A 27,738-nucleotide genomic window follows, 5' to 3' on the forward strand; every position below is an offset into this window, starting at 1 on the left:
GCCGTGAGCTCATTGGTTACTCGGGTCATGAATTCATTTGGAAGAACGTGGCGAACGGGAAGGGGCGCCTTCGTGAAATTGGGTCTTTGGCGCCGAGGTCGGGACCGCCGCTTTCGCCTCCGTTCCGCTTTCGCCTCCGTTCCGCTTTCGCCCGTCACGCCGGCGAGCGGGAGCCGGTCGCGGGCTCCGCCGCGCTCAGCAGGGCCTCGTACAGGAACTCCAAGTGCTCCTGGAAAGGAAAGGCAAAACCAGGAGCGGCTAACGACGGGGCCTTCGTCCGAAAAAGGCGGGAAGCAAAAGCTCACGCGCGTGCGGAAGGTCCCGGGCCTCGCCAGGTTGCTCCACCTGGCCGCTCGGAAGACGTCGGCGCGCCGCTCCCGCTCCAGCTGCTCCGTCAGCGACCAGAGCGCGCAGAAGGCGGCGGCCGCCGCCCCGCCCTCGCTGCGCGCGGGAAAAAAAGGCTCAGCCGGCTTTTCCGGGCCGGGCGGCGCCGGCGCCCCGCCTACCCGTCCATCACCGCCACGGGCCCTCGGCCTCCCTCGGCGGAGGCGCGCTCCCGCAGCAGGCGGACCAGCGGGAGGGCGTCGGCGGCGTCGGGGGGGGGCCAGCGGGGGGCCAGGTACAGCGGGACCTCGGCCGCAAAGTCGTCCTGCGGGCCAATGAAATGATTTCCATGAAAAAGTAGGAAAAAAAAAACCCCTTCCTCGCAACAAAGAGGCTCCAAAAGCAAGAGTTCAACATATCCAAGCCTCCCACATTCATTCCTCCGTTTGAGTGTATTCTTTTATTCTGCTTCTTTTTACGGAGTCGCTGCCTGTATCGTTCTTTATGTTGGCCGGCAGAAGGTTTTTGTTTTTTTTTTGCGTGACGGGCGGACCTGCGCGGCCCGCAGGGCCAGGCGGCGGACCCGCAGCGCGTCCTCGTGGGCCGAGCGGATGACGTCCTGGCCCGTTTGGGTCACGCTCAGGTGGGCCCGGTCCGCGCTCCCGTCTTTCTCGGGCCAGAAGACGCACGGCTCCTCGTCCCGGTCCCGGTCCCGGTCCCGGTCTCCGTCCCGGTCCTGGAGGCGAAGCAGAACCGCCGCCGTTGGCGCGAGCTCGAGCTTTTGCGTTCCTCACCGACCCGTTTCACCGCAAATGGAAAAGACCTTTCTCGCACGCGTAGGCCGCGGCGGACCGTGGCATCAACGCTTGACTTCGACCTTCCCGCCCGCCTTTCAAAGTGGCAGCGGCGACCGCCACGCCTTGAAAATCCGCTCAGCGACGGATTTTCACGCGCTCGCTTTGTTAGAATGGTAGACCCGCGCGACGGTAACGCGCCTAGCCATGACGGCGAGCGCTTCAAACTCACAGTTCTTCCTCTGCCTTCATCGCAGGGTTTCAAAAGTGAGCGAAAATTTCTAGTCGCGATGGCGCATATATGTTGCCGCTCTCTTTTTTTAAAAAGTAAAAAAAAAAAAAGTGCTGCGGCGTGTCATGTGACCTGAGCGAGCGCGGGGCCCCGCAGCGCCACGATGACGCGCACGTTGTGCTCCCAAACCATTCTCCAGAAGTCTTTGACGGTCCCGGGCAAAGGGTTCTGGGTAATGATAAACTCCTCGCCGTGCCTGTAGCCCTGCAAGCACAAGCACATTCAACAAGCCCTTTACTAAAAGCGCGCGGAAAAAGCTTTCTTACCGTCGGGTACCGCGCAAACATTCGCCGCAAACATTCCGAACGTCCCCCGACGCTGTAAAAAAATACCCAATTTCTACATTTCCATTTGCGTCATTGCGCCCGTTCCTTTCAGCTCGCCGTCTTTCGCGGCCGACCGAAACGCACGCGACTGCGATCAAATACGGATATTGTTATATACTGGAGTTTCGGCTTGGACCGGACTTGGACCCCCCACTTAGCCGAGACGCTAAACGTAGCGAGAGCCCCACCCGAAGCGACGGTCAAACCTGCCGATTTGCCCCGTTTTTTGCTCTTACCGTCACGTAGGAGGCGTTGATGTAATCGGACGTGTCGCCGGCGCGCGGCGACAAACGCACCCGCCACCTTTCCGCTGCAAAAGGCAAAAGCTGGAGAAGCCGGCGGGGGAGCGGAAGGGCGGGCGTCAGCGCCGGGCCGCCGGCTCACCCGGGAGCAGCGAGCCGCTTCGGTTCTTGGGCCGGTTTTGGCGGAGGAGAGCCGCGGCGCCATCGGGGGCCTCGCCCGCTTCCGCCTTCAGCAGCTGCAAAGGCGGAGCCGGCGTCAGGCCAGCGCGCCAAACGCCGCCGCCGTCGCGTCCGGCCCGGCCGCCGAAAACAGAATACGATTTAAAAGAAGTCGGCGGCGGGCGCGCGCCCGCTTTAGCAAAGCCTCAGTTCGCTCGCTTTAATAAAGAGTTTTTGGAACTCGGCTCCCTCCGCGAGCCCGCCAAAACATAATTCCCGTTGCGACCGTTGCGATCATTTTCTCGGAAGGAAAAAAAAATGGAAAGGCCGAGCGGTCAAAGCTCTCCGACCTGGAGCTGGCGGCCGAGCGGGTCGGCGTCGGCGTCCCCGCGCGGCGGCGGCGTCAGCAGCCGCTCCACGTAGGCGCGAAGCCGCGAGGCCGGCACCTCCGTATCGCCGCACAAAACGGCCTCGGACAGGGCGCGGTGGATGAACTCGTACTGCTCCTGGGGCGCCGAAGGACACGGTGAAAAGGGAGGAGGGCGGCGGGCGGGCGGGGGGGGCGGCCCACCCACCTGCGTCCGGATCAGGCGGTTCCTCTGCGTGCGGACGCGTCGCAGGTATCCGTCCACGTCCAGGGCGCCCTCTCGCTCCATCTGCCTCAGCATGCTGTCCAGCACCAAGTAGATGCCGGTGCGGCCCGCGCCCGCGCTGAAGCAAAGGCCCAACTTCAATTCTTTGGATGCACCTGGGGAATTAGCTTATCCCCCACCGGGAGATCATTAGACGCCCGCGTTTTCCGTCGTTCGCGGGGAGGGCGCGAGGGGGCGGGGTCACGCGTCTCCGCGGCGCGGGAGAGGGTCGGCCGCCGTCGCAAACCGACCCAAAGCCGCGGAGACGCGGAGCTTCCGCTCGAAACCGCCAAACGGGAATCCGAGTCCGATCGGGCTCTGCCGCGCAAGCCGCTTCCCAATTTCCTTTTTGCCGTCGGGCTCAAAAGTCCGATCGACGCGACCGGCGTTCCCACGCCGGTACCGATACTCCGCCGAACTCCCGTTCGCCCGTCGCCTACGCCCGAGTAATTTCGGAAAGGTCTGTCCGGCGGAGCGGGCCAGGGCAAAACCTGCAGTGCACCAGCAGCGGGCCCATTTCCGGCGTCCTGGCCCGCGAAGAGCGGCGGACGAAGCCGAGGAGCGGCAGGGCGTGCTCGGGCACGCCCGTTTCGGGCCACCGCCTGTAGTGGAACTGCGTCAGCGTCCGTTGCTGGCCCCGCCTCCTCCGGGCGGCCTGCCGGAGAAGGCGAGCCGTCAAACGGAGGACGGGCGCCGAGCGCGTCGGCCGGGCGCCGGGCGCGTCGGCCGGACGCCGGGCGCGTCGGCCGGACGCCGGGCGCGTCGGCCGGACGCCGGGCGCGTCGGCCGGACCCCGGGCGCGTCGGCCGCACCCACCTTTGTCGGGCGCAGGTCGCTGACGGCGAAGGTGCGCTCGGTGTGGTGGGCCAGCTCCTGCGCGCTCTTGAGCGTCACCGCCAGGCCGCCGTAGTCCTCGCGCCCGGCGCCGGGCCAGTACTGATCGCACTTCCTCTGAGGACGCCCACAAAACGCGACGATTGAAATCTCCGGTTTCGACCTTCAACCCTTCGTCATCGCAAAGGTCAAATAAGCCAGTAAATCCCAGGTCCCGCCGAGTCTCCGGCGGGTGGGGAAACGGGTCCGTCCCGAGGCCGGAGCCGGGATCCCGGCCTCGGGCGGAGGGTGGGAGCCTTTGCCCCGAGCGCTTCGCCGGCACTCACGCGTCCGTCCTCCAGCGGGTCGCTAATCATGACCACCACGCCCACGTTCTGCTCCCAGATCATGCGCCAGAAGTCGTCCACGCCGGAGCGGAGCGGGCCCCGAGCCGCGATGTAGGCCCGCCGCGTCCCGAAGCCCTGGGGGACGCACTCGACTTGAAAGTGGCCCAAGGGAGCGAAAGCCCACTTGCTAACCGCGCGTCGGCGGCGGCCGACTCGCCGACTAAGCTAACTTGCCGACTCGCCGGATTTTCGACTAGCGAAATGAACTCGCCGCTTGTTGGCAAAGTAAACCAACTCAGCAGCTCAGGCAGGTAAGTGGACAAAAGGTCAATAAGCGGTGGCGCAAGGAACTGATCGACAAGTTGAAAAAACAATTGAAAAGCGTCGGGCGCCTCACGTACGTCCACGAAGTCGGCGTCGATGCCACGGCCGCGCCGTCCGTCCTCGCGGGCACGCGGACGCACTCGGCTGCGATCGACTGAAACGGACAAAGGGGAAACGAATGAAAAGAAAAGCCCTGAAGGATGAGCGCTTGACACGGCGCCCCTTCAAGAAAAGATGGCCAATATTTGAATATTATGATTTGAATTTGGCACGCTTGCTCCGCAACTTCTTTCACTTTCACTTTGCCGGCCTTCGGAAGCGTCAACGGGACGTCCCCGCGATGACGGCGACCCCCGAACCCCCACACCCGCCCCGGCGCCCCGACTGACATGCCGGGATGTCGCCGCAGCGGTTCTCGCTCCCGTTGTCGGGATGGCCGGCCGTCTCGGAGGTCGTGGCCGCGTCCGCCGTGCGCGCCTGCGCCTCCTTGCGCGCGCGCAAACACACAGGAAGCGTTAGAATAAATGAACACGCGCTAGCCCGCGTTTCCTCTTCTAGCATTGCAAAACATTTAGTCGGCAGCAGAACCTTGTTGGAATCATGACAAGAAAGCAGTCAAGCCCGAGAAGAAAAGGGGCACGGTGACCTAACTACAGGACGGGCCGGTCCGCGGATGGCCGATGTTCTTGGAGAAAAAGGTAGTCGCCGCCGTATGAACTGACGACTGACGGTGTTGGACACGTGACTTCAAAACTGTGACGCCGTATTTATGAGTCATTACCGTCAATCCAAAGTCATTTTAATATGAGCGCGTTAGGAATGTAAGGCGGTTACTCTCGGCAAGTCTCTAGTCTTTTCTTTTTTTTGTGAGCCGCCGTATGGCTTAAAGCAATCTTTTCCAAACACCGTGCGGTTGTAGGGCCGCTCGCCGCGTCAATCTGAGCGCTTCTTCGTTGGCATTTTCAAAACAAAGACCAGAAACATCAAACGGATGACAGCGGCGGACGGCTGTCCTCTTACCTGGTAACAGTCTTGGAGCAGCTAGGCGGGACCGGGTAGGAGACCGCGAGCGAGACCAGATGGAGGGAGGGGAGGGGTGTTTGGGGGGGGGGGCGTTTCCATGACGACGACGTTGACCAGATGATCGAGGACAACACAAACAGGCGTGAGCGTGACTGGACCTCACGCGACCTTCTTTGAAAGATGCCATTCATATCCTACTAATAGATACTTAAAATAATATATACTGTATATTTGAACAGATGTCATCTGAGGGAAAATTGACACAGTAGTATATAGTTTTCACTTAAAAACACGCAGGGTGTATGGAAATACAGTATACGAGAATTTTTGGAGGGGATTTACAACTTGCGACAAGGATTAGGTCTCAGAAAATGAGAAAAATTCATACGCGGCCAAAGAAAAAAGGTGGCGGTCGACTTCTAAGCAAGGTCCACTTGACGAATACTGTACGCCGGTTCCTTAGCGACGGCTAGCCAATGAGGGTAGCTCAAAATGGAGAAGCTTTGAGCCATTCGAAGCTTGCGATCCCAAGTTTGGAGAAAAGCTCTGGAAGGTTTACGTTTGGAACCTTTTTGCCTTCTAGGAAAGCCGCTTTTGCTCCAAAGTGGACCTATCTGTCAAAACCTTTCCACCCATATCTCCAAACTGACATTTTTTCACATGGCGCACATTGGTTTTTTTTTCTTCAAAACTCTTCCCCCCCCTTGTCAGCATGCAGAAAAGGCACCTCAAAGTTGCGGCGAAAGCCGGCGGTCCGGCGGAGCTCGGCCACGTGGCGGACAAAGTCTGGGACGGGAACGCCGGCTTCCGCGCCTGCGGGGCAAAGCGCCACGGAGAGCTCGCGCTTCGGGTTTTGGGCTCGGGTTCGGGGCTTGGCCACTACCGGGGGTGAAGGCCTCGGCGCCGGCGCCGGCGCCGGCCAGGCAGGGGGAGGCGCTCTCGTCCGCGTAGTAGTGCGCCGTCCGGAAGCACATCCTGCGCGGGGACGGAGGGCGAAGGCGAGAGGTCAGCGCGAGCGCCGCCTCCCTCGCGGCTTCCGCAAAACCAGTTCATTCATTCGTGGGCGCGCGGTCCAAAATTGGACGGCGGGCATCAGCGGGAGCGACATGACCTTTGGGGTCACCCGCTCAAACTTCCACGGAAAGCCTTTTCCCCCCAAATAGACGGAAATGTGATTCTTGATTGATTTGAATTTGTCATCTTTTATCCAAACAAGGTGCGCCCGCTAAGTGGAGTTTTCTTGGCTGTTTGTTTAGCGTCCGAGTTTCAGGAATTGCGATTGGAGAGGAAACCGAGGCGGCTCGCCGTCGCCCGGCGCCAATCTGTTGCTCCCATCTTGTCAAAAGCACAATGGCGCCGGGCGCTTGGCGGGCGGGCGGGATTAGCGGCAAGGACTGTGTCCCTTATGTCCCTCCTAATCGGGACCGTGTCCTCCCCGTGATTAATCCCCGCATGATTAGCATGCAGACGCGCGTCCCGCCGAGAAGCCTAACAAGTTGCCGCCGGCCAAAAACATGTCGCGCGCGATTGGGTCGTGCGTGACGCTTGTTTTTTTTTCACGTCGCTTGCATTTATTTGCATTTTTTTTCATTGATTACGTTTTCAGGCTGGAGGTCTCCTTGCCAATCGCGCTTCCCCGATCTCATTTTGGACACGTTTCTTTTCCTTATTTCCTTTTCTTGCGAGGCCCTGCTCAAATGGACAATTTGCTGACAATCCAACCGGATTAGAAAACGTGTTTTCAAATTTAACAAGTCGTGTTTGTTGAGTCTGATCGGCTTACGTGGCTTTAATCCACACGGGCTTCGCGTTTGCACATTTGTCAGCGGCCGCGTTGGCTCCCCGCCCCGCGCCCGCACACAACCGCAGGGGCCAAAATACGCTCCGTTTTACCGCCGGGAAAATCTCAAGGACTTGGAGGGGCCCCGGGATGACCTCGGAACCGCCAACAGAAAGCCAAAAACCCGCCGCGCCTTCTCGGGCACGGCGTCTTGACGCGCCTTCGCTCGATAGGCGAAATCTCGCGCCGCCCCCCGCAAAAATGTCCTTTTCCGGAGCGCTCAAGGTCACAAGAGGTCATTGGGGTTCGCCAGACGTCGCTCGTGTCACGCGAACGTTTTCGGCGTGACCTTCAACGAATCCCGGAGGAGATCAAAGAGCTGCTAGCTTTGCCGACGCCCGCCAAAATCGGACAAAGTAAAACATCGTGCCGATCGTATCGTAAATTACAAGAGCCGTGTGCTGGGAGCAATTTGAAACTCCCGCAGCCAGGACGAGAGCACCGCGCGGCGGCGCGGACGTGCAATTACACTTTACGCGGCAAAGGCAAAGTCCGCTTCCGGATGGCTCAAGTCGAGCAGAGGAACGACAGGAGGTCGGCGGGGAGCTTACCTCCAGTAGAGCAGGATGGCGGCGAGGACCAGGAGGCCCAGGGCCGTCAGCGTGGAGATGACCACCAGCGGGACCAGCGCCTTCCTCTCGCTCAGGACGGAGCCCACGCGGGACTCGCGGCTGCTGTCGCCGGCGTCTGCGCGCGCACACACACACGCGCAACAAGCGCTGCAAGGACGCGTCGCAGCACCGCCGTCGGGACGCAAAAGACGGGGACGCAGACAGGACAGGTTCGAATGAGGCGATCGAGACGTGAATGAAATGAAACGGGCGGGATGAGGGCCCGCGGAAACGTTTGGCGAAGCTTTCAACCTGAGTTTTACCTTGAGATTGACAAACCTGACGAAGATCGATGCGAGACACATCTGTGCTTTGCTTGTCCAGAGCCCACCGTCCTGATCGCAAAACGGTGGCAATCGCGTGCCTTTCGGCCGATCGGTATGGACTGGAAACGATGGGTTTTTTTTTTGCTTTCTTCATGGTTTCTAAAGTCAACTTTCTTCATCTCAACCGCTGGAGATGTACAGCCGTTTAAAATGGTCTGATTTTGCTATACTTTTAGTCAAAACTAAAGAAATGGAGCTTTCCTTTCCTTCATCTTCACTCGGTATGCACTTGAATGCGAAATCAGAAACAAATACATAAAATAATGGGAACGTTCCTAATTTTGAGCGCCTGGCTCAACGGGGGAAATTGGAGGGCAGATGCTTTGCTGCCCTCTGGTGGCCGCAACGACAACCCTCGCTGGTCTTTTTCTCTCAGCGTCCGAACGTTTTCTTTCAACTTTGGTGCTTTTGTACGATTCGTTAGCTATCGGATGTAGTTTACAGGTTTTTGGTTATGTAACCAGAATTTATATATAACCGATTTTGAATTTTGCAATCTTTTTTTTTGGCGTGATCTGAATGTGCACCTATCAAAAACTTCCTGTACTACTCTACTCCAGTGTGGTCAACCATCTTTCCGAAAGCATGCAGGTGAAGGCTGATGACGGCGATGATGAAGAGTTGCCCAAAGTCCCTCCGGAACGGTTTAGCTGTCACATGCATGAAGTCTCCGATCGGCGGGCGTCACGGCGACGTCGCTCGCCTCGGGTTACCTGCCGCGGGTTCCTCCCCTTTTTCCGACTCCAGCCGGCTTGGCTCCGGAATGCTGAAGTCCGAGGAGGCGTCGTTATCGTAGAGGCCGTCCGCCGGACCCGAGCCGCTCTCCTCGGGGCGGGCGGGCGACGGGGCCGGGGGGTCGCCCGGCGGCTCGGCGCCCGCTCGCCCGGATCCGCCAGAGCTCCCGCTCTCGCTGTCGAAATAGAACGCCGAGGAGCGATCGTCCAAATCCCCGGACGTCTGGCCGGACCGCAAAGTGGCGGAAGGGGGAAGGACGCTCCGACCCCAGCCCGACACCCGCGCGCCGTCCCGCTCCCGATCCGCCTCGGACCCCGAGGCGCCGGCGGCGGCGGGGTCCGCGGAGCCGGGCGCCGCGGGGAAGGAAGGCGGACGCGGCGACGCCGCCGGCTCGAATGTGGCGGCCGGAACCCAGAAGGGGGTCGGCGCAGCGTGAGTGGCCGGCGGGAAGGGGGGCGCCGACGAGGTGGGCGTGAACGGAGCCGCCGAAAAAGAAGTCGCGAGGACACCCGGGGAACCCGCGGGCAGATCTGCACCAAGGAGCGAAGTCGAGGCCCCGGGGGCCACGCGGGGCCAAGCCGCCGAAGGCTCCGGGGAGCACCCGCACATGGCGTCCGAGAACCCGCCGTCGCCCGACTCGGGCGGGAAGGAGTCGGCCGCGCTTCCCGCGCCGTAAGCCGAAAGCTCGACCCGGTCGGAGAACGACGGCGTCGGACCCGGAGCGGCGGCGGAAAGCGGGAAGTCGCCGGGGAGGAGAAAGGACGGCCGCAAGGTGGGGCCGAGGGACAGCGACGCCCCCCATCCCGACCCCTCGGCGGGCTCGCCCGAAGAAAAAGGCGCCAGGTCATCGGCGAAAGCCAAAGCGGGATGAGAAGCGGCTTCTTGACGAGGCGGCGGGGTGCCGACGGCACGCCGCCCGCCGCCCGGGTCGGAGCTGAGGGACGGCGAGACCTCCGGGAGCGGGACCCCCGTTTCAGGCGTCTGCGCGCGGTCTCCCCAAGACAAAGACGCCGAGTCGCCGGCGACGAAAGGGGGGGCGGGATGAAGAGGGGAAGTGGGAGAAGCGGGGATGCGGCCCGAGCGCGGCGCCGAGGAAGGGCTGAGCTCGCGCCAGCGGGCCGAGGGGACGGGCCGGCCGCTGGGCCGCAGGGGCTCCGTCGCGAGGGAGGAGTGGGAGGAAGAAAGCGGGAGGGCAAAGAGGGGCTCACCCTTGGAGAGCGACGGCACCCAAGTCTTTGCGCTTGGAAAATGAAGCACGCTGGGAGTTGCGGGCCCTCGCTGGCCCTGGCCCCGCGCCCCCTCGTCGCCGGGGACTTCCTTTCCGTCGTCCGTTTCGGGCGCGGTCGGGTCTCCGTCCGGTTCCCGGATGTGGACGGACGACGGCGAGGCCATAAGGTCGTGGCGGTGGATTGCGGTCTCGTTTTCCGGTCCGGCCGCGGCGGCGGTTTCGTTCGCGGGATGGTCGACCGTCGAGATTTTGCGCGCGCCGGAAAAACGAGGGACGCCGGGAGTCGCGGGCTCTCCGTCCCGGACCTGCGCCCGATCGCCGTCGGGAAGCCCGTTTCCATCGTCGGTTTCGGGCGGCGTCCGGCTTCCATGCGGCTCGATGCCGAGACGGGTCGGGGTCCGGCCGGTTTCCCCGCTTGTGCTCGCGCTTGCCGTCTCGTTCTTCGGTCCGGTCACGGTGGCGGTTTCGTTCACCGGACGGTTGGAAGTCGTGACATTTTGCGCGGTGGGAAAAGGAGGCACGCTGGGAGACGCGGTCTCTCGCGGAGAGACCCGCGCCCCATCATCACCGCGGAGCCCGCTTCCACCGTCCGTTTCGGTTTGGTCGGCGTAAGGCTCCGCGTGGACGGATGACGGCGCGGCGATCCCGTCGCCGAGACGGGTCAGGTTCCGGCTCACGTTTGAGGTCCCGTTCTCCGGGCCGGCCGCGGTCGCGGTTTTGTCCACGGGCCGCTTGGAAGCCGCGGTCCGGTCTGCGCTCGAGTTTGAAGTCACTACCGCCGTCACAGCGGCGGTCGCCGTCTTGTTCCCGGCCTTGGTCACGGGCCCGCTTAAGGTGGCGGTTTTGTTCGCCGGCGGGGTCGGGGTCAGGTTTGCGCCGGGCTTTTTCGTCATCGTCGTCGTCGCGCCCGCGGTTGTCTTGGTCGCGTTTGTCGGCGGTGTTTTGCTCTGGTTCATGCCCTTTGGCCACGCGGTGGACGGCGTGAGGCCGGCGTTTGCGGTGGCGGACGACGGTCGGGTCGCAATTGCGGTCGCTGCGGTCGCGGTACTTTGTTCGGACGAAGGCGTTTCCGCGCTTGCGTTCGAGATCTCGTTCATTGCGCGGGACGCGCTCCTCGTGTCGTTTGCGCTCCGAGCCGCGGTCTTCATTGCGGTTGCGGTGATCGGTCTGGACGTGGTCTTGTTCGCGGATGAAGTCGGGGCGGTGCCGTTCCAGGGTACGCCCTCCGTCGGCGCGGCCGTACCGACCAAGACCCGCGCCGGCCCGCCGGAGAAAGTACGCTGGGACCGGGTGGAGGCGACGGCGCTCGCCTCCGTTGCGCCGGCCTCGGCGCCGCGATGCGGCGGGCGCCGAGCCGGCCCTTGAGTCCAAGAGAAGGCGGCGGGCGGTTTTGTGGGAACCGAAGCTCGAACGTAATCTTCCGTTTGCAGGGATTCATTCAACCATGGATCCGGAGGGTAGTTCTCCCCCTAGTGGCGACAAATCATAATGAATAGCCGCTCGGGTAAAATGCTTTTTATTCGGAGCGGACCTTTCTTACCTCGTAATCAAATTCATCGGGGTCTGGGATCGGGCTACCTCCTGCAAGAAGAGCACACTTGGTGACAAAGTGAGCGGAAATAAAGAAACAAAGCCAAAATACACCCCGTTTATTCACGATAGCAAAGGAATGTGAGACGGGAAGGACAAACTGATAAGGACATTGCGGAGAAGAAAGGGAAAGGCTAAAAAACGCAATCCACAAGGATCTCATTTTGGCAACTGGACTTTTTTGAAGACGTTTGGTTGACGCTCGGCAAGTTTTGCGCTGGCGTTCCAAAACGGAGCATATGCGCTGAAAACCTTCCAAGGGAGAAGCTCTCAAAAAAGTCCAGTTGCCTCGACTCAACTTTTGCGGGTGATCCAACCCTGGAAAATCATCCTTCAACTTCCGCGTGACTGTCAACGAATGAAGCGAGAGCAGGAAAAGGACGCGGGAAAGTTTTCAGCGAGCTAAAGCCGCGCGCTAGCTAGCTCGCTCGCTCATGCCAGCGTATTTGCAGGGGACTCTTTTGCGCTCGGCCCTCCCCGGGGGGAGGGGGGGGGGGCAAAAGAGGCCTCTCCGGCAAAGGCGCGCGCTGGGTGCAAGGGGGCGGAGCTTGCTTCTTACCTTTCACGCCTGAAACTGCTTTGTGAAGCATGAAGTCAAGTGTTACAAGTTTAGCAAATTGCCCGTTTGGGGATGCAGAAATTGACAAAGCGATACCATACGGCTCAGTGTCGGTGGACAGTAATAATATTAGCAAGAAAACAGATGTCATCATTTCTTGACTTTTAGTTATGAATTTGTGGTGACGGAACATTTTCTGTTGGGGGTTACACTGTGCTAGTTATGTTTATTTGATGAAAAATCCTAAAAACCAAAAAAACAAACAAACAAACAAAAAAACATTTATGTAAAGTCCCTAATAGCCTTTGTTTTCTTCTCTTTATAAAAGTACAATTGTTTCGCCCGGTTCAAAAGGTAAGACAAAATGTATGCTATTATTTTTCAACTATTTTCAAGTCAGTATAGATTTCTGGATAATAATCACAATGCGGCAAAGTCTGTTTTTGATTTGGTTTGTAAAATGCATCCAACCGCTTTGGTACTGACTGTGTATATTGCCCCCTGTTGGCCCGGGGTGTGAAATTCCTGTTCCGTACAGTGCCTCCCAGAGCTTCTTGCTAATTTGACGTCGGGTGGAGAAGGAAGGTTAAGCGCTGCGGCCGGCCCCCCCGATCCGATTCAAACGGATTTCCGGAGAGCAGGGGCGGCCACTTCTTGCTGTCGCGTACCGGATTCGGGCTCGGGGTCGGACCGGAACTCCCAGGCCTACTCGGACTAAGACCGGATCGGCCGAGGGGCCCGACGCGGTCCGGGGGTGTCCAACGCACGGCCCGCGAGATGAACGCGTAAGGCAAAGCGGGGGTTGTCAAACTTTCCCAGGACCCTCATCGGGAATACCTATTCTTCTACAAACAATTTGAGGGCGCGGATATTTGTTACTTTTCGGCTATCCCGAAGTTTAGAAAGTAAAAATGGCAAATCGCGCGCCTCCTTAACAAAGCGGGTCCATGTGCAACGATTGAGTCCAACGCGGCACATGGAACGAAATGCCGCATTAGCTTCGCCGGCAAGTCAAGGCGGCGGCGCGCGGGTTACATAGTCAGCGGAGGTTTGGAGGCGGCGCCGGCCGGCACTCATCGGGCGGTCCGTCGGACGGGGGGCTCGGCGCCGGCTCTTACCGGGCTGCTCGGCGGGCACGGTGAAGGCCAGGGGGGCGCTGGGGCGTCCGTAGAGGCCGTTGGCGCACACGGCCGCCACCCGCACCACGTAGCTGCCGTTGGCCGCCAGCCGGTCCAGGAGGGCGCCCTGCGGGTCCGAAAGCCAAGCGCGCTCAACGGCGGCGCGCTCTACTCTTTGCCTTTGCGCTAGTTCGACTGGTCGTACCGAAGTAATCAATACCTTTGTTTAGTTCAAGTGCTTTAGCGCTTAATGACCTACGGAAGTACCTCAAGTAATTGATTCATGTATAAAGTAAGCAATTACTTTAAGCACTGATGCTTTTAGTGCGCGATTCATCTTGCGTGAATGATTCCTAATTCATTGCTCATTAAAAGTCCATTTTTTCAACCCTATTTTCCTTGGCTGACCTTATCGGATGCGTTTTTGCGGCGCTCACCACGTCCTGGTCTCCGTCGGTCAGATACTCGACGGGCGCGTCCGAGTCCGGGTCCGGGTCAGGGTCCGGCTCCGGGTTCGGGTCCGGGCGGGCGGTCCTGCGGCTGACCGAGTACCTCTCGATGGGCGGGTCGTAGACGGCCCGCGGGCGCTCCCAGGTCACCAGCATGCTGCTCAGGTTGTAGGCGACGGCCTCCACCCTCTCCGGCTCCGAACTGCACGCTGACGCGCATGACGAGACGACTTGATACTTGGACACTCACGTCTGTCTCGTTTCGCTCCCGGGCCATCTACGCTTAACATCGTGCAGCTGTGCGTACGCATACAACCGCTAGAGGGCGGAATAACGCAAGTCTTGAATCGCTCCGGATTGGACGCAGTGGCCCCAACACTTTGGGGGGAAAAAAGTCTTTGGAAAATAAAAGGAATTCAAATCTAACCCTAACCCTAACCCTAACCCTAACCCTAAGTAAAATCAAATCAAATCGAATCCGAAACAAATAATACATTCAAACTAAAATGTGAAAACAAGTACAAACGCTGAGACGTACTTGGGTCCAAAAGGCAAAAAGTAAAAATGCACAAGATGCTTTTCCGCCGAGACGAACCGATGACCGCTTGCACTGAGACCACGTCTCGAGAAAAGTCTCTTCGAACGCAAGAAGGTAAAAGGCAGTACTCGAGTACGCACGGGCAGGAGTAACTCGAGTACTCGTATTCGCTGGCGCAAACCACATCGATCGGGCTCTCGTGTTCAGGTGGATCAATGGCGTTAATTAGGAGTCATCGAGCCGAACCGGCAGGGAACGTCAATGTTCGGTCGCGCCACTCCCCGCTTCCGTCCCCTCTGCATTCGGGTCGCGCGGCTTCCGTTTGGGTCGCTTCTGTTTTAAACGTCGGAAACGTTCGGCGGGGGTTTCCTTTTGCTTCGCGGGGGCGAGGCGCGCGACGCCCCGCTGGCCGGCCCAAGCGCGCGAGCGCTTCGGGAAAGCGCTTCCGCGCCAAAGGGTAGGAGCGCCGTTTCAAGTTCTAATTTAAACAGTGGTGAACAAACTATCCTCACGGCACTATTTTGTTCATCCGCACAAGCACCTTCACGCCGTTTTTATTATTAGGCTATATGGGATCCTGTCGCGGCTCGCCGCACGTACCTGGCGCCAGGAGCTCCTCGGTGCCAGTGTAGGAGGAGAAGACCTGGCCCATGAAGTTGCGCTGCCGCTCCCGGTAGTTGTTCTGCAGGTAGTCCATCAGCATGACGTAACCCGCCTGCTGCATGGTCATCACCTCGCAGAACACCTCCAGCTGGACAAGGACACAGCATGCGGCGTCGGTACGGCGCAGCGCCGGCCGGCGGGGGCCGGCGGAGGCTCCCCGTCTCGGCCGTCCGCCGAAGACCACGTCGCACTTGCTCGGGTGACAACCGATCGCGGCGCGCCCCTTTCCTGGGTTTGGTCACGTGATGAGGGTGAGCCCCCGGCGCCGTGTCATTTTGCGTCAATAACAAGGGGCAATACACATGAAAGCCAGATTTCCGATGACCGGACGGGGATATGGACGCCTCCAATCCGAGCGTTTCCTCCGCCTTCCCTTTGCGGCTAGCTAGTTAGCTTAGCTCACCTGCGCCGGCGAGATGGACACGGCGTTCTTGAAGACGATCCACTCCACCGTCTCGCTGCACGGCGGCGTGGTCAGCGAGCCGTTGTAGATGAAGTACTTGTCCGTGGAGTCGGGCAGGAGCGCCCGCGGCGCGAAGGCCGCCACCTGGCCGCTCTTACCTGCGCCACACCGGGATGAGACCGGCAGGTAGGCCGAGCGCGCGGGGCGCCGGCCGGCCGGCCGCGCTACCGTATCTGCTGACGCGGGCGACGGCGTCCGCGATGGCCGAAAAGTTGCCGTTGTCCTCCTCCGAGCCGGCCTGCCGACAAACACGTCATGGAAAATGAGGCGCCGGTTTCCTTTCAAAAGACCCTTTGGCTCAACGTGGGAGAGTGAGATGGCCCCCGCACGCAACTACATAACTCCCTTCTTGTAAATCCACAGCGCTCTGCAGACTGATAAGCATGCTGAACGGAGGACCGTCTCTTTGTGCGTTTAGGTCCGCCTTTCATCTTTAGGAGTCTTCTTTCTCCCTCGTCCTTCGCACCTCTCACACGGCAGCGCGCGGCTCTGTTAAGGCTTGCGTCTTAGACGCTTCACACACAAAAGACAAGCCGTTTTGCGGCCTTTCGCTTGCTCGAAGACGTACGGTCTTTGCAAAATCCCGAGACGACCCCGATCGTTCGAATGGGGGCGACGCCAAAGGCCGGTTGGATGGCGACGGAAGCTTAAACACGGAGAGGTAGCGTTGGCTTCCTGTCGGCAGCCGCTCGCGTGGCCCCGGGCCACCTCGGCGCCACGCCCGCGCGCTCAACGCCGCCGCCCGCGCGCTTTTGTGACTCGCGGCCGACGGACGAGGAGCGCAAGCCTGGACACGCGGCCTCAAAGCTTGGGAGGACGGGCGGCTTTTTCTCAAGCGCTTTGAGCTCTCCCATTTGGACGGGCGCTACAAGTAGAGACAACCGATTTTGCTTTTGTGATCGTCGCGGTAAAAGGTGGGAGGTGCGCAAAATCACGCAAAGGCATTCCTTTGATTGGGAGCTTGGCGTGGGTGTGCGGCTCGCTTTTTTCAACCCTTTCGCTCCCGTTGGGACAATGCGGCGCCGCCATTTCGAAAAGGTGCCGGCGGGTGCTAGCGATAAGATGGGCATGACGCATTGGTACTGCACGAACGTCATATTGCAACACGCGTATTGTGTCACGTTGTATGGCAATATATCCATATATAGATATTACTGCCCTAGCTATTATTATTAATATTATTATTTGTAGACCATCAACTTTGACGTCTGTGACACATATAGGAAAGAATGACCTTTTTTTTCCCCCGAGAGTAACAACAACTTGAAATAACGCTCCGGGTACTCTCCCATTTCAATAAAAACAAACGAAAAGGTATCAATATCAGCATTTTGAAGCATGGTACAAACATTCATTTCGGATCCTTTTTTTTCCTTGTAAAATTTGATCTTTGAATGCGCCGCATCATTCTTTTTTTCACTTTTTCCCGACCGATAACAGAGCGAAAGCAGCTTCTCCAACTGAAAGTTTTGAACCCGAGCCGAGTAAGTGAACTCGCCGCCCGATGTGTTTGTAGTGGCCGCTTCGGTCCACCGGTGGCGCTAAAGTGCCAGAAAAGTCCATCCGTTCCCCAATTTTAAGACCGAGCGGCCTCGCAAAATGCGGCACGCGTCCAACGGGCGCCAAAGCTCCACGTCGAGACTGCGGCGCACAAACGAGAGTCCCCGGTGCGCAGATGCTCATTTGCGTATCAATGGCGCACATTGTGCTCTAGCTCACACGGGGAAAGCCGTCGCTCGCTCGCTCACTCACACCAGTTATTGTTCATGACAACTAAACCAACGCTCACGAAAAAAAAAAACCCCAAAAAAGCCTGAAACCCTAAGATAGCGGGCGCGTCACATCCCCTAGACTAAAACACTCCCAGAATGACGTGAAAGAAAATGACCCCAAAATGATGGAAAAACTGCACAAGGGTTGTAAAAAAAACCCCGACAACTAATGCAAAAACAAAGGAAAAGAAAGCAAAAAAGCTAGTAAAAGCGCTGACCTGAATGAGCACAGCCAGCGCGGTGAGGCGTCCGCCGGCCTTGACGCTTTGCTGGAAAGAGTGGAAGCGCCGCGCCTCAAAGCAGTAAATCTGCATCTGAGGGCCCAGAAAAAGAAAGCGCCGGGCAGTGACGGCGCCGTGGCCGCCGGGCCGCCCGCCCGCCCTCTCGCTCACCTCCAGGGGGTATTTGACGCCGTCCAGGCTGTGCTCCGAGCCCTCGGAGGAGGCGTTGCAGCGACCCCAGTGGAAGGTGACGCGCCCCGCCTTCATCTTGGAAGCCAGGCCGCCGCCGCTCACGTAGAAGTCGCCGTCCAAGTCCAGCGCCACTTCGGGGCAAAATGGCGCCCGCGCACGGAAGCGGGTTAGGACTCGCTCGTCGCCACTTGATCGCCCTCAACATATTAGGACGTGCGTTCCGCGCGCGCCTTTGATGTAGTTGTCCTTCGTGCCGTAGGGGGCGACGGTCACCGTTCCGACCGTTCGCTATACCTTTGGAATACCTTAGCGCTACCGCGTTAGTTGCGGTTTGTGATGCGTTTTTACCATTTGTTCATTTCTGGCTTGCCCGCAAACGAGACTTTTCGCACCGGTGTTTACTGTGGTCTTGCATACGACGACATGATGCACGATGATTTTTTCTTCTGAAACGCGGCGCCCCGCCTTGGAAAGAGCGAGGGGGGGCTTCAAAATCGCGTTGAAACTAAGTGACGGCCGCCGCGCCAGACGGGACCGGACCGGACCGGACCGGACCGGACCGGACCGGCCGGCCGGCCGGCCGGCTTTTCGCTTAACAGTCGGCCTTACCGTGTTTGGCGCCACTTAAAGAGAGAGGAAGCACAAAAGCTACGGTTTGCGCTCAATGGACCTGAAAGTTAATCCTCAAACAAAGGACGGGAAGAACAAGAACAAGCGTCGGAGGGAAACGCGAGAGCGGCAGCTCGGAAAAAAGAGAGAAAGACCAGCCTTGCTCCCGTTCAGCTCCGGGCCAGTTTGGCCTCGCCGGTCGCCTAGCGGAAAGCCGCTGACTTCTTGCGCGGGTTAGGCTGCACCACCTTCCTCATTTACTCCACGACAGCGTTGGGCAAGCGACTTCCAAACAGCCGCGCGCCCTTTATGACTTATGATTCGTATTGATGACGTAAGGCGTTACAACTACCATTGCATTACTTTGACGCGACTCTCGGCAACAAAAGCGCAAATATGGATTTGCCATTCCAAATGGAACTCATTACGCTCGTTACACACGGTAGAAATCGCTAACGTGGACTCCAAACACACCGCGTGGGCCATACGTAAGGGTATCGGCGTTTTGTCGTTCTTCAGATGCGGCCTAATAATGCCCGATGATACCTCAGGATATGCGCACGGCCGAACCGAAATAAAGGCCCAGTTCACCGATGCGCTCTCTTGGCCGAGCCCCCCGGCGGCGCTCAAAAGAATTCCGGCAGCAACGTACGGCCGGAAAAACCGACGCACAGGGCGGCGGCGCAGATCCTTGCCAACGGTCGAGCGCCGCGTGGCGTGACGACGCGGCGAGCAAGCAGGAAGGACGTTTACCCATCCGCGCCCGCGGCCAACACTTGACCCGAAAACCTAAAAGCTGAAGAAATCCCAGCGAGCGTCGGCGCACGGCCTCCGGCGCAAAGGCGGCCGGCCCCGAGACGAAAAGGAGGGTTACCGGTCTTGCCGTCGTTCTTGATGGTGGTGCGCCGGCCCGTGGAGTTCTCCCAGCCCTCCAGACGCAGGTTCCGGTACCGCAGCTTGACCTGGGCCAGGTTCTCCTCCACGTCGATGGGCGACTGCTTGGCGCTGCTGCACGACGGAAACTTCTTGGCCCAGTTGTTCTGGTTTAACGTTCCTGGACAGGGGGGGCAAGTCAGCGGCCGTTGCTCCAGACAAAAAGAGATTGCGTTCAAGTCTTTCGTTTCTTTGTTAGTTTCCGCAAATATGTGCGACGGAGGTCCTTGGAAAATGTTCTTTCTGAAAGGGTTTTTTTGGAGAACCCCTGACTTAGCGCGCCCCCTGCAGGCGTTAGAGCCTTGGACCCGATCCGGTCGGCGCAAATTAGCAGCGGCGGGCCGCCATCGTTTCAACATGTGCTCTTCATCAAGGCGGCTCGCGCAAGCGTCCGCGTCGAGCTGAAACATTTACCTGCCTTGAAATTGCGGCTGGCGTGCCAAGCCCTTTTCTCAAGTAGACGTTATTGTCCAAACTTGTTTTAACGTCGATAGCTAAATAGCTAGATTACGTGCTGTAAGTACACGGAGAATTCAAAACCGATGAAGTCATGGAAATAATAGGCCGCTCTAATCCCGCGTCACCTGCGGGCCGTCAAGACGGCGACGGCCTCAACAAATGGGAGCGCGCTCGTAAATTCTTCGGCGGGGTCAAAGGCTTAAGGTGACGCGGGAGACCGCCGACGGCGTCTTACTGGAAGATGGGCTGCCGTTACCCCTACCAAAACTAGCAGAGTTGAAATATGACGAGGAAAAAAAAAAGAAAATACTAGAACCGTTCTACAAGAGGGAGGGAAAAAAAAGAAATTCATTTCACTAATATGATGTCATTTTACATGAATGGAGTCACAATATTAAAAGAAAGATCTTGTACCCCAAAAAGTAGAGAAGCCATGTCATCGTTTCATTCAAAGGCATTGCCAATAAGGGACGAAAACGTGACAAATGCTTTTTGACCGACGTGTCAATTCGTCAACAAAATGAAGGGGCGATGAAAGTAAATGTTGGTCGCAGCCCTACATGATGGCATCGGTCATGTCGCGTTTTGCCCGGCAGCCCGCTTACCGGCGTAGGACCAGTCCATGTCCTCGCTGAACTTGCGCTGGTTCCGGTAAGTGTAACCTCCGACTGCAAGACACAAATGCAAAGTCAAGCAGCACACTTGCACAGACACGCGTGCAAGTTAGCGGCGTTAAGCCGCAGCCGGGCTGAGCGCGCAGGAAACGAGGCGTCCCGCTGCGGCCGCTCGTGGGCCGACAGCGCCGTAATCCGGGATGACGCCGTTGACGATGCCCCTTTGCTGACCTGCCGCCAAAGGGATGTTGCTCCTCAGCCGCAATAAATTTGTCAATTCTCTAAACACGCGCATGCCTTGAAATCTGTGGTAACGACATAGGTCTACGCGGCACGTGCAAAGTTTTTTCCAGGCTTATGCTACGGCCCCCGTCGGGGACACGGTCTGAGTCTTGCTTTTTTCTTCCTCGTTTTTTTCCTTCCTTGGTCTAAGATCTCAGGGGGCTTCTTAATGAGTTCCGTCCTGTCTTGTATTTCATGTTTCTTATATGCGCGCTCCCCTCCATCACCCCGCAAAAACCCGGTTTAGTTTATTTTTGGATTTTAGTTTGAGAAGCACCGCTGTAACCTGTAATGGTAGTCAACAGTTTTTTTTAAAGTTTAAAATGCTTTTTTCTTTCGTTAACGTTTAAAAGTTTACAGTTGAGGTATACTTGTTCAATTTCCATTGCCGAGAATCTGATTTACAGTCTGCGTGGCCGCAAAAGGTTTTCCCTTTCCCAAAATCTAATGGAGAAGCAGTGGACGGAAGCCATGTGTTTGCGACTTCCACGGCAAGAGTAGCGCGACACTGAAAGTCTCTCTGAGAGCAGAGCGGCCTTGTAAAAGATGAGAAAGGCGCGGCTGGCCCGACTCCTCGCATTTACTTGAGCACGACGTTTTTATTTAATGGTGATTGCGAGCCGCCGTCCCGCTGACGCTTTCCGTCCACCCCGAGTAGAAAAAGGCTCCGGCCCTCACCCCGCCGGCGTTTGGGATCCCGTGGCGCCGTTGTGCTCATAAACTCGCTAAACCAGGGGGCTAGTCACAATTTGGATCACACTTATTTTGGCGTGCGCAACTTGACCACCTGCGGGCAGTACCCCCAAATATACAGTAAGATGCAATGTTATCCCCCGAAAACGGAGGCCAAAAGTATTTTTATATCAGCCGTATCGTTACTTGCGATAATTAGCGTAATGGGACGAGCTCGGGGGGGCGTCTGTTGGCTGTTAGCATCAAGCGCCCGCAGCAGCTACAGTAACAGCGGCTGGTGTTAGCTGAGGTTGCTGCTGGGTTATTTTCAAGAAAAGAAGCGGGCAAGCTGAACCGACGTCCGAGTCCATCCTCGTTCACGCACAGGAATATTACGAAAACAGAGAGGAAAATGTCATAATCTCCCCATCTGATTCAATTAAGAGTGCACTGATTTAATTTAGAGAACGCAGAAAGGTATTCCATTTGACTCATTTATTCATTTAGGTCTTTTTGGCATATACATTTTGAATTGATTGCATTGTTGCCAAAGTGTTGGCGCGTCTACAAGCTAACATAGAAAATAGCAGAATTTGACCCCAAAATGAACCTTCTATTTGAGGGTATTAGGCAGAGAGACTATTCAAGAGAGAAGCTTCAAGTCCTCTCATGTCGTCAGTACGGCAATAATATAAGTCAAAGTATTAGGCCTGTGTGCGTTGTTTCCTTCTGCGCGAGTACTGCCACGCGGATGCTAATTGTTAGCCTGGTATCTCTCATTCTACATTGCGCATGCTTGCTTGAACTACACTCAGTCTAATTGGCTTTGTTTTACGTTTAGTTTGACAGTAAACCTGAGTATAATACTGCAAGGTTTTGCCCATGATGTCATTGGGCTTTGCGGACCCCTTGCCACGCTGACAACATTCGGATCGGGGTCGGGGCCTGGGAGTGGGCTAATCCTCTTATTCCCGCGGGAGGGAAGGGGGGGGCCTCCGCGGGCCGGCCGCACTCACGCGGTCACGTTCGGGAGGCCGGACGCCGTCGCGCCCTTCTTCCGGCACGGACGGGCCCCAAAACCCGCGGCCCCCCCCCAGGCGAAGAAAAGGGATCTGCGCCCGACCGACTCGCGTCACGATGTCAAAACACTGGAGGCGCGCCCCAAACGCTACCTTGCGATCGCAGCGGACGAGCGAAAGGCAGCGACGCCCCGCTAACATGGCGGGCCTCATCCTTTTTGGGGAATTCCTGCCAATCGCAAACAGACCGGCTTACGTCGAGCGGCCGGGGGTCCGGTCGAGGCCTCCGCCGCGGGACGCAAACGGGAAGAATGCGACCAGGCCGAAACAATAGAAGAAAAGCCCAAGTCTTAAACGCTGCGACCGAGCCGCCCTGGCAAAGAACGAGTAGAGCGCATGAAATTCCTGCTCGAATTCAAGTCCCTTGAGTCAAGTCATAACTTGAGCGAACTGGTTTGTTTACGGGCAAATTATGGATCAAAGTAGGTTGAGGCGGGAGGCGAGGAGCGCTCGGAGGCCATATTTTTCACCATCTCCCCAAAACGCCGCGTACACACCAATAGGCGTGCAAGCAATGTGTTTTGATATAACGTTCCTTCTTACTGTATATACAGACTAAAGAAGAAGACTGTGCTATTTTATACACTTCACCCCAAAATATGATCCTGACGTAAGAGCGCCAGGGTTAGCGAGTAGCAACATAGAACGGGCGCACGGATGGCATTGGCTGGAAACGGGACAGCACGAGCTCGTGTTGGCAACGTTGATTTTTTTGCAAATTCACCCCGCTGCTTTGGCCATCAAGAAATACAAGGGAGCCACTTCCGCCATTTGACGGAACCCCGGCAAGCCGAGCGGCGCGGCCGGTGAATTTCCGGCCGTTAGTTGCGATCAACGAGGTGTTTGCAAAGGCGGGTTTCCAGCTTAGAGCGCGGCGTCCGCGTTTGTTCATTTTTGCCCCGCTAACGTCAAAACGGTTTGGGATTGAGCCTCGAGGCTTCGGAGCGACTCCGACGAGGAAACCCATGCTGCGTGTTCAAGCGTATATTTCTTGTTGCCTTTCCGGTCGATAGTTGACCCGCAAAGCGTCCAGGTCCGGATAGACTGCCGGTTGTCCCGGAGCCAAAACTCGTGATTCACCGCCGCGTTTGCGCAGCTCAAAGCTGCCGGCGCCCATCCCTCGTCTCTTCTCTATAAATGGACGGGAAGAGCGGCGCCGCGGAGGAGGATTTCACCAGGAATGTTCTGGCCACTCAGGAAAAGGCAACCGAAACAAAAAATAACAAGAACGGACACTCGAGGGGATGAAGTGCAAGTTGGTCTGTGAAATCCTTTGGCTTATGAATAAATAAAGACAAATATCTGCGCTAACGTCATTTTAGTCTCTACTAAATTGTGAAAGTATTCAGAAGAAGGGGGGGGGTGTCAGTAGGGGATGGCTGAGGAAAAGGTAGGAAAGAAAAAAGGAGTGGGGAGGAGGAAAAAAAGGAGGGATGGGAGAGGGATGGCGTGGGGAAGGAAAGAAGAAGATGGAATAAGAAGGAAGGAAGGAAGGAAGGAAGGAAGGAAGGAAGGAAGGAAGGAAGGAAGGAAGGAAGGAAGACGGAAAGAAAGACGTAAAGAAAGAAAGAAAGAAAGACGGAAAGAAAGAAAGAAAGAAAGAAAGAAAGAAAGACAGAAAGAAAGACAGAAAGAAAGAAAGACAGAAAGAAAGACAGAAAGAAAGAAAGAAAGAAAGAAAGAAAGAAAGAAAGAAAGAAAGAAAGAAAGAAAGAAAGAAAGAAAGAAAGAAAGAAAGAAAGAAAGGAAGGACAGTATGTATCAATGAAGGAAAAGGAGGACAGATTTGTTTTTTTCCTCGTCAAAATTTGCGGAGGGCGCCTCAGGCAAGCGGCAAATGATTTTAAGCTAATTGAAGAGCGCAGCGGGGAGCAAAAGACGAGCGAGCGGGCGAGCGAGCGCGCCCGCCGCTTCGCCCTTCTTTGACCTTGACACGGTCGCAAATGAAGGCCCGCCTTCCCTTGTCACCTTTCTCATCTCAATCCATTTTTTCATTTTTGAGGCCTGCTTGATTTTCACCTGCATGAACTATTTCTTCACTTTTTCAGTTAACCTTCAAAGAGATGTCATTGTTGCTTCAACAACAAAACGTATCGAAAGGAAGATACGCGAAACGATGAGCCTGGCAGCTCTCGTTGACTTTTTACAACAAAGACAGCGGTCGTCAAAGCGGGCGGTCCGCGAAATCAATTGGCTTTTTCATTTCAAGAAAGCAATCAATTCAAGCAGTTTAACATACTTTTGAAAATGTGTCAAAATGCATTTGGTGTCTTGCTACGGAGGCTAAAGCGGCATTTAATTGGATGAGGCTGTTTTGGACTGAATAACTGGCAGCGACCCGTTTGAGGGAAATCCACCCGGCTGCTTAGAAGGAGGCGCGGGATTTGCAACTTTTATTTTCTCAACTTCGGCTGAAAAGTGACAAATATACTTGTTGTCAAATCTGTTCCTTAACATGATTTTTTCCGTTTGGTTTCTGCAAACATTTGCAAAGGGGTTGTCCCTTGGAAATGTTGCTTTCTAAAAGGGGTCTGCGATGCCAGTATGTGCGTATATGTCGTGAGATATGAAAACGCCACGCTGTCACCGATTCTCTATCAGGCCCGAGTTTTAGTCCGGTGGCCGCTGTTTCAGTCGGAGTTGTGACCCCCCCCAAAAAAAAGGCCACCCGCATGAGAGGATGAGCGCGGCGGCTGGAGTGTAAAACGGCTAAGGGTCGACGGCTGCTTTTGTCCGGCCCGGCGTCTCGCCTGCCTGCCGCCGCCGCCTCCGCACGCGCGCGTGCGCGTCGGGAGTCGTTGCGTTCAGCTTTTGGAGCACGGCGGGCCCCTCGCAGGGCCCAGCCGCCGCCGCCGCACACCCAAAAGTGGACGACAACTGGAACGGCTCTCCGCCACCTTCATGGATCCCTCATCCCATCCCAGGCCCCCAGCTGACAAAGAGGAAGCGCTTGCCGCCTTGCTCTTTTCCAACGGGAAGCGAGGGCAAGGCGCCGGCCGAAGAAAGAGATGGCGAAGGCGGACCGACCAATTCGTCGCAGGGCCGGGCCTTCCGCCCCCGAGCGACTCCGCCTCCTCCTGACGCCTTTCTTTTTTTTTGGCCTTCTCGGGACAAACGCCGGCGCCGTCATGCCTAAATGCTTAAATGGCCGTCGCCCGCCCTCCCGTCTTGCTCGCCCCCTCCGCGTGAAACTCTGCCCATCTTTCCCGGGGGACTCCCCGCGCAAAGCCCCCCCCCCCCCCTTCCGCAACAAAACGCCCGCTGTCACGGCGTCATTTCGGGGCCCGAGGACAGGACGCGTGTATCATAAGTCGGGAGTCTCACACTCATGGCTATTGTCACGTAGCAGGCATGTGCTCATTTTTCACCCGCATGCACACACATACTGTAGAAGGACAAATACACTGGGTTCCGCTCATGAATTGTTCTCGCGGGATGCACCTTTAGCCCATTTAGGGCCGGACCCTTCATCCGCTTTGAGACACTAACCAATATCTGAACAATAAAACAGTAATAACGATGTCTCCTTAGGTATCGGAAGGATCGTGTCAAAGTTATGATGCGCCGGTTAGAAAAGACAGAAAGCTATTCCGTTTGACTCATTTATTGAGTATTAACTCGGCGGAAACTCTGGCAAAGCGAAGTCGAGCCGCGTCGCGAGGGAAAGGAGAGACAAGCGCTTGGAGAGCATTCAAAGTTACACCGGCGCGGTGTTCATGGATGGCTCAAAAGCTGGGAAATGTGAAACACATAACTCTCCGCGCAACAAATATACAGTGTGACCTACGGATATGAGCACAAGAAATGATGAAGTAGGACTTACTATACTATTTTGTTACCAACTTTTAATATGTAAATCCGATTTTGATGTTTTTACCTGGGGTTTTGTCCGCCATTTACCGTGGGTTTCTATTGCCCCCCGTACGATGATTTCGCCTCACCATCCCAACCCCGGAATGGATTCATTTCGTATAGCGGGGGTCCACTGAATTTTGCACCGTCGTCCTCATGTATATAGTTTCTTCCACTCCATCTTCGCCATCATATGCTCATAATGCGAGTCCATTCCTTTATTAACGCTTCCTTATCCCCGCCCTTATTGCTCTATCTGTTCTTATTGCCTACTATTGTCTACTTTATATTTGCTCTATTACTGTTCTTATCGCCTACTACGCTCTACTTTATATTTGTGTGGAATGCAAGTCTGCTCAGGGACGCGAACGCAATGAGGGTTTCATTGTGTAGTCGTACTACGCATACGCCAATAAAACACTTGGATCTTGAAGTCAAGCTCAAGGGCGCCCAACTATGCTGAAGCCGCCGGCGCTACTGGCGCCCCGACAAAAGCCGCTTCTTCACTCGCCCGCCAAGTCCTCGCCTAATCTTAGGAAAAAAGGGAAGCGGCCCGGCCAGACCCCCGCTACCTCCTCCCCGCGTCTCACCCCTTTTCAAAAGCGCAATATTGGGGAGGATGAACGACAAAGGCGCGCGCGGGCGCTCAAGGGACATTCGTCTGCGCGCACTTGGCCTGTGTGAAAATAAAAATGAGGTCTTGCTAATTACAATAAATTCCCGCTCGGGTATTTCGCTAAAGATTGGGTTCGGTGGTTACGACCGCTTCAGTCAAAAACGACCGCGGGGCAAAAAAACCATGGACACCATACGAACGGTTAGGACAAGAATGTCGGAGCCGTTAAACCGGGCAAATGTTTTTCGAAATGATCCGGACCCCAGAGCACTTTTGCAAGCGCTCCAGAACCACGAGCCTTTGCAAGAGAATCGCTAGAATCGCACCATTGGGACTAGAAGCACTTTTACAAACCACTGAGCACGAGCGCCAGAGAGCAAGGGGAGCAAGGGGAGCAGCGGAACAGAAGCGCTCTCGCGAGACTCTCTTAAACACACACACACACACACTTTGGATCAGACGCGCTTCGACTGCACCAAAACACTTCAGGAACAATTAGCAGCAGAACCACAAGCACTTCGATTAAAAGACCTCGGACAAAGGACGGACGGCGACAACAATTCAGAAAGCGCTCGCTTTTGGAAGTGCGCCAGAACCACTTTCTTCAGCCAATACAACTGGGACGAGACGCGGTTAGAAGGGACTTTGTTTTGGCTATGCTTTGTTTTCGCGAGTTGAATTCCGGGCACGCGGGCGCCTTTCCACCACTTGATGAAGAAAAAAGAAGAAGCGAACGACCGAACCTTGCGGGAGCGTCAAGAAGATGAGCAGCGAGGCCCGCACCCCGCAGGCCCCTTTGGGCTCCATGTCCGAGAGGGGGGGGGGCTCGGGGACTCCGGCGGACTTCCCGGCAAAAGCCCGGCGACTCTCACAGGGCGTCCATGACCCGGTGCGCTCCCTCGTCCTTGTCCTCCTTTCCTTTCCTTTCCTTTTCCTTTTCTTTCCTTTCCTTTTCTTTTCTTTTCTTCCGTTTCGGCCGTCCCGCCAGCACGCGAGCGAGCTGCCTCGTCCCGTCTCTCGTCTGCCTTTCTGTCAATGAGT

General features: G+C 56.8%; 1 protein-coding gene across 5 annotated transcripts; it reads right to left on the minus strand.

Annotated features, from left to right (window-relative positions):
- Positions 1–27,738, minus strand: ptprz1a (protein tyrosine phosphatase receptor type Z1a). Of its 5 annotated transcripts, none has more exons than XM_088418202.1 (31): positions 27,441–27,738; positions 20,188–20,250; positions 19,065–19,244; positions 17,561–17,712; positions 17,387–17,482; positions 15,565–15,634; positions 15,337–15,494; positions 14,871–15,021; positions 13,721–13,941; positions 13,284–13,410; positions 12,166–12,183; positions 11,557–11,597; positions 8,767–11,485; positions 7,668–7,803; positions 6,160–6,251; positions 6,004–6,089; positions 5,274–5,294; positions 4,643–4,739; positions 4,331–4,407; positions 3,930–4,064; positions 3,586–3,720; positions 3,261–3,424; positions 2,713–2,848; positions 2,488–2,643; positions 2,121–2,214; positions 1,973–2,046; positions 1,483–1,614; positions 878–1,060; positions 507–649; positions 306–441; positions 1–229 (listed from the first exon to the last, which is right to left on the minus strand). In XM_088418202.1, exons 1-31 carry the CDS (start codon positions 27,502–27,504, stop codon positions 155–157), a joined length of 6,132 nt encoding a protein of 2,043 aa, XP_088274328.1. In that variant the 5' UTR covers positions 27,505–27,738; the 3' UTR covers positions 1–154. The 5 variants fall into 5 exon arrangements, with proteins under 5 accessions (XP_088274328.1, XP_088274330.1, XP_088274333.1 ...); XM_088418204.1 differs by having other exon boundaries at positions 9,997–11,485; positions 27,441–27,737; XM_088418207.1 differs by lacking the exon at positions 12,166–12,183.

This window comes from Hippichthys cyanospilos, chromosome 6 (genome assembly GCF_059441005.1).
Source record: "Hippichthys cyanospilos isolate Australia breed blue-spotted pipefish chromosome 6, RoL_Hcya_1.0, whole genome shotgun sequence".
In the NCBI taxonomy this organism is placed as follows: Eukaryota; Metazoa; Chordata; class Actinopteri; order Syngnathiformes; family Syngnathidae; genus Hippichthys; species Hippichthys cyanospilos.